Below are 6,247 nucleotides of genomic sequence, written 5' to 3'. Positions count from 1 at the left end.
ACCCATTTGATAACTGTGAGGTGAAGTCTTCACGAAAGCCACTTTTGTTGTGACGCCACAATGCTTCATAAATGGCACTAAACTTGGGATTTTACGCGCACAAGCAGTTACCTTCGTACAGCCCCCTCTCATTTGGTTCACTGGGAAATGTCTGTAATCGACTTATTGTTGACATCATGACAGTTTATCAAACATGTATCCCAATTAATCAGCCATAACCACAATCCATATGACAGCTCTATGATGAGAAACTACATTTTCATTAGTTTTAGGAGCCAACACAAGACTGACTTTTAGTTCGGTCACCAATGATCATTTGAACGAAACTAGAAACCATATCAGTGTAAAATACCCAATTATTAGTACTGGATTACACTTTTAGTTTAAAAAAAAAAGAAGTAAAGGATTCAAATTGATGTGACTGAAAGAAGCCTTTAACCACCATGCAGAATAGCCCTTGTTATTGTCACTGGATCACGAGGCGTTCACAACGCGTAAAAAGCTGTGAATGTCATTTAAACTGATTTATATATACTGTTGATTTGGAAAGTATGATCACATCCACTGCAATTGTGATTAAAAGTAATTAATTCGCTAAGTTATGTTTTACCAGAGGATGCGAAGGACAGACAAATGGCTGTTTTGTAATTCCTCCATTCATTGTGCATCCCTGTGCCAGACTGATTTATTTTCTCAAAATTGTCCCAGACCTCAGATACAAAGTGATAATCATATGAGAAAGGGGCCAATATGCCACAACCTATCAGAGAAGTGAGCAGAGAGAATATTTAAGGACAAATATTTCCTCAGGATCCAGATGGAGCACAACACTTCAAAGCATGAACTGTTCATTATTCATCTCTTAATCCAGCCCATGTAACAATAGTTGGATCGAATTACAACATGTGAAAGATAGTTTGAAATAACGGAGCCAGGCCTAATAAATCTGGTCATCCGGACTGTTTTCCTGTGTAAGCAGCAGCATGTGAGTATTCGCTCCGTGCAGCTGCATACAGCTGTTTCTGCAGGCCCCCCCTCAGTTTCAGTGGGGCGGACAAATGTATGAGCTCAGGACTCTCACAGACTCGCCGGCGCCAGGACTTCACACACTCACAGGATATGTAAAGACTTCAATAACGAGCCATTAACCTCTAATCATCGGGATCGATCGGGCGTTAACAAGGGCCCCCCACACATGCAAATGACGCCGAGCGCAGGGCCCCTATAAAAGCTGCCTGTGGACAGGAGCTGCTCACACACACTCCCTCTCACATTAGGCGGACTCACAGGTCACTGAGCAGCACTGACAACATGGTCAAATACTTTTCCGTGGACTGGCTGGCCCAGAGCCACAGCAACACGGCGCCCACTGAGGATACCGCGCTGACCTGCAGACCCCACATCCCCTGCGTGGTGCAGCCGCGTCCCCCGACTTTTGGCAAAGGTTACCTGCAGCCGAAACCCAAACCCTCCAGACCCGTGGAACATATGGAGCCAGTGGATATCAACAGGCCTCTGAGCTCACCCGACCATTCATCAAACTGCTCCTCACCAAGTAAGTAGCACCCAACTCGTCACGTCGAACCAGTGATGCGTTCATCCATGGCGCACGAGCAGTGTTTGTAACCACACTTTTTCCTTTCTTCCTCCAGTTTCAGAAATCAGCGGCTACTCGTCTGGGTATGAGAGCGAAGCAGCTTCTTCAGAGTGTCTCTCCGTGGACGAGGGAAGCGAGGCGGAGAAAGACGGACCTCAGCGCCGGATGCGCACAAAGTTCAGCCAGGAGCAGATCAGCAAACTGGAAAAGGTCTTCAACAAGCACAAGTACCTGGACGCTGGAGAGAGAGTGAAGACTGCGCGGAAGCTGAACCTCACAGAAACTCAGGTGAGACGCGGTTGCAAACACGTGCGATGTGTAGATCGTGCATAACGTTTAATATGTGAGCCGTGCATTGCGCATTGATTTGGATGCTAACTTTGTTTTGTTCGCTCCAGGTGAGGACGTGGTTTCAGAACAGGAGGATGAAGCTGAAGCGGGAGGTGCAGGACTTCCTCGCTCCCCAAGTGTCCCCGGTTATGTTCCAGTCGCTGCCCCCGGCCCAGTACCACGGCCTGACCGGACAGCGTCCCCGCTACCCCCCTGCCGGCCCGGCCTTCTACCCGCTCCCTCGCCAGATGGTCCTCCAGCAGCCGATGCCCCAACACCCCCCTCCTCATCATCACCTCATGATCCACAATCCCCATTTCTACTGAGGACCCGAAAACTACTGAGACTTTTCCCACCTGAAACACTTAGAATCAAAAAAGAGTGCAATCCAGAGTTGTTTTTATTTAATGTGTGTGTGTGTGTTTATCTTTATTATATTTGATATAGAAATTGTATATGATTCACAGAAAAGTCTATTTATCTTTAAATAAAGTCTATCTTCTATACCGCAGCACTGGACTCTGTATTTCTTTGTCATCATTACAGCTATTACTGCTTAAAGATATCAGCTGATCTGTATTGTAGGATTAGCTCAACATGAATAGATCATCCTGTCTCGTCTTCAGAAGGGAGGGGAAGAAAGATCTGATAAAGATGGCAGCTGTCCATTTAGACCAAAGGCTGTTATCGCAGCTCATTGTGTGGATCTCCTGATTTGATCCTCTCATATCTAGAAGATGCGAAGTTAAAGCCAAATCAAACGAAGCAATATAAACAAGTCAGATGAAATCACCAAAGATAGTCAACGTATAGGCAGTGGATTAAGCAGATAAAGCACTTTATTTTTTTCAGAATTGTTCAAGATTAGACGGTATCACAGTCACTGTGGTGGGAGTTTTCCTTCTCCTGTCAACAAAGACTATGCCCAGATGCTCTCTCTTTCACAGGCCTTGTTTGTCCTCACCTCTGCACTTCAAACGCGCAGTTAACGGGGAGATCATGGTCCAACAATTAGTCCTAATTAAGCAGCCCATTGATGAGTTTACACTGATCCACGGGAGTCCCGCCGGCCCGGCTCCAGAGAGTCTGGGGTTTTGTGTGGCCGGCGAGTCTGATCTCTGCAGGTTTTTTTTGAAGTGTCCGAGGCCTCAGGTTAGAACCTGCGTGATTATGTGATGGGATTTGTTGATAGCAGACTGGATTCGTGACAACTTTAAGATAAGGAGAAAAAGGTCAGAAATGGAGATGCGTAAATAATTGTGTTAAATAGAAGTTATGTGTTATTTGAGCTATAGGGCATTATTACATTTAACCGGATGCAAGCAACATAAATCAACAAAACTCACAATATGTTTCGCTTTAGATTATAAATATATTTGTATTAGGTTTGGTTGACGGCAATGCAGTTTGAAGTATCGCTTGCGCAGGCACCCATCGCGCCCATCCGCAAATGTCTCATTCAAATAAGCCACGGAAGATCAAAAGGAACTTTCTCACTCTCCGTGACTTACACGGTCACACCCACACGGTCCCACCATAACAAAGAGCTCATCACCGGGCTGCCCGATGCGCAGACAGCTGGGCGCTTCGGTCTGCGTCTCCAGAGGTTCATCTGACAGCCTGGAAACATCTCCACCTTAACCACGGGAGCCAGGATGTCACAATACCTGAGACCTTTTAGGGTTCAGAGATATTTGGTGAATGTCTTACACTTACATTGTTATTATTGTTACTGTTAAATTAACTGGCGCTGCTATCATTAATAACACATCTACATCTATAAATATCAATCTTGTGTTTTTTTACGATGACAATCAGTCTAGCAGAGCTTTAATATGACGGTCACAAAACTGTTTCTGGTCGCTCTCCTCTTTTTCATACGTTTCTCCTCTCGCCCCCATTCTTTTTTTCATTCAACCCAAACTCCACCGTTTGACTTGAGGTGGACCGTCATGTGAACTGTTTAGTAAGGTATCGACCTTACGATGTAAAGTGCCTTGAGATAATGCATGTTGTGATTTGGCGCTATACAGATACAATTGACTGACACATTTAATTGAGTTCTGATATCGAAAATGTAATTATTAATTCGTTTTACCATTGTGGCACAGTGGGATCTGGAGCCTATGACATTACCAGTTCTTTATCTGGGCTGCATGTCTGAGAATATAGTCGACCCTCTTGTATTCAGTGGCGGATGTGGCCCTGATTCACTTTATGCAGAGATCTTTAAGTCTGGGAGATGCCAGGTATCTGATACTCAGACTTACTGGCGCCGCAGAATCCCAGCCAGCCATGAACGTGAGAAAACCCACAACCCCAACCTCTATTAACTTCAATTACAGCCACCATCAAGTTTCTATCGTTCCGCTGAGAACCCTTTGCATATGCAAATAAAGAAGTGTGCCCCTCCTTTTTAGCGACACCCAGGGGACAGCCACCGCTGACCCCGCGCACATCTGAGATCAGCGCTCGGATGCATCATGGCAAACTTCTCGGTGGAGTGGCTTTCCAGAAGTTTTTATGAGGAGAGAGATCTGCATGTGAAGAGTGCTGCACTTTATTCACAGCCCCATACGGAAACAGAGGCAAGGGGAACAAGAAGCCAGTGCTCTCCCAGCTCACCAAACAGTAAGTTCACTTTTAAATAAGCTGAGATCAAGAGTTACCCCTCCACTCCTTTTATTAGTGCAGGTAACGATCCTCACAGAATGCCTTTAACGCCCTTCTCTTCCTTCCAGATAGTTGTGGCTACACCTCGGGCTCCGAGAGCGAGGTGGCGGATGACAGCGAGGAGGAAACCAGCCAGCAGAGACGGATGAGGACCAAGTTCACCTCCGAGCAAATCAACAAACTGGAGGAGGCTTTCAGCAAGCACAAATACCTGGGTGCTACACAGAGGAGAAAGTTTGCTGAGAAGCTCAACCTCTCCGAAACTCAGGTGGGTTTTAAGCTGTGGTTCTAATGGGTCCCAGGGGCGTCTGGAGATATTACAGAGGTCCCCAAAAAGTAACAGCAAGGCGAACAATAGTTAATATGAAGAATGGGTTTGATATTATTACGCTGTTTAAAGGCCCTTTACAGCAGATATGAGCTCCCCTGTGTGCTTCTAAACACAGTAAAAACATTATGATTTAATTCGATCATTAGTTGATGTCTGTGTTTGTGTTTTCCAGGTGAAAACGTGGTTCCAGAACAGGAGGATGAAGTTGAAACGGGAAGTTCAGGACGTGCACCCCGCGTTTCTCTCGGTGCCCGCGGCTCTGCTGCCTCCTCTGCTGTTTCAGCACCACGGTCTGGGCGGACAGCTCCCCGCTGCCTCAGGCTTCTACCCCCATCTGTACCCTGCGGTCCTGCCTTCACACTACTACTGAACACACACACACACACACACACACACACACACACACACACACGAACCCTTACATCAACCCCAAAACCAAATCTTAACCCTCAAACAACCCTTTGAAAAAGTGATGACCAGTCACTTTACACAAATGTCCTCACTCCGTCAGGTCTATGCTCAAAATGGTCCTCAAAATATACAAGTACACACACACACACACACATTTATAATTCCTGTCTAGAATCTAGATATTTCTCCATTGCTCTCTCTAAAAGAGGGGTTTTAATATGTTTGAAGCACTGCAGTTATATATTGTTGTAATTTGTATGTATTGTATATGTATTACTAGAAGAAAGTAAATGTATTTAGTGCAAAGTTTATGTTTTATGTCACAAATAAAGCCAAACTAAAAACTATAAACTGCCTTTGTAACTTTTATTTCAGTCTGAAATGTTTAGAACAGACACAGTATTTTCTCCATTTATCTTAAATAATAACCTACTTAAACAACCATAGAATCTACCACTCCATTTTATTAACTAATACGTTTATATGTTATCTAACGATAATAATTCAGGGGCATAATTTCCACAATAATTTATTTGATCAAGTGAAAACACAAGAGTAACACTGAACTCTTATGTGAGGCCACAGAGCCTGGACTGAATCAGCAGATCCAGTGTGCTGCCATCTGCCACTGATGTTAACTGAAACAAAGGAAACAAACGGTGCAGTCTGCTGTTCCTCCTTTCACCACATTGTGACAATGTTGTGTTTTATTTCTCTGCAGCTCCCTCCTTTTCTTTGAAGAACCTTTGTGGTGTTAGCAGAGAAGTGACCAGATTTCACAATAACAGTTTGTTTGTCAGTCCTGGGGAGTGGATAAAAAGAAGCTGTCTCCGGCTGCTCAACCCAGACAGTGACAGGATTGTTGCAAATGATTAAATGGTGGGATCAAAGTGCCCCCATCCCCA

At 44.8% G+C, this 6,247-nt stretch overlaps 2 protein-coding genes across 2 annotated transcripts; both read left to right on the top strand.

Moving 5' to 3' along the window:
* The first annotated feature begins 685 nt into the window (after window positions 1-685).
* Window positions 686-2,433, top strand: vox (ventral homeobox). Its single transcript, XM_034608437.1, has 3 exons — window positions 686-1,555; window positions 1,653-1,885; window positions 1,996-2,433. Exons 1-3 carry the CDS (start codon window positions 1,312-1,314, stop codon window positions 2,251-2,253), a joined length of 735 nt encoding a protein of 244 aa, XP_034464328.1. The 5' UTR covers window positions 686-1,311; the 3' UTR covers window positions 2,254-2,433.
* A 1,933-nt stretch (window positions 2,434-4,366) lies between these two features.
* Window positions 4,367-5,313, top strand: vent (ventral expressed homeobox). Its single transcript, XM_034608590.1, has 3 exons — window positions 4,367-4,558; window positions 4,669-4,868; window positions 5,104-5,313. Exons 1-3 carry the CDS (start codon window positions 4,411-4,413, stop codon window positions 5,299-5,301), a joined length of 546 nt encoding a protein of 181 aa, XP_034464481.1. The 5' UTR covers window positions 4,367-4,410; the 3' UTR covers window positions 5,302-5,313.
* The last annotated feature ends 934 nt before the right edge of the window (window positions 5,314-6,247 follow it).

This window comes from Hippoglossus hippoglossus, chromosome 15 (genome assembly GCF_009819705.1).
Source record: "Hippoglossus hippoglossus isolate fHipHip1 chromosome 15, fHipHip1.pri, whole genome shotgun sequence".
Lineage (NCBI taxonomy): Eukaryota > Metazoa > Chordata > Actinopteri > Pleuronectiformes > Pleuronectidae > Hippoglossus > Hippoglossus hippoglossus.
Note: the sequence above shows the minus strand (reverse complement) of the source record. Positions and strands in the feature narration are given on the sequence as shown.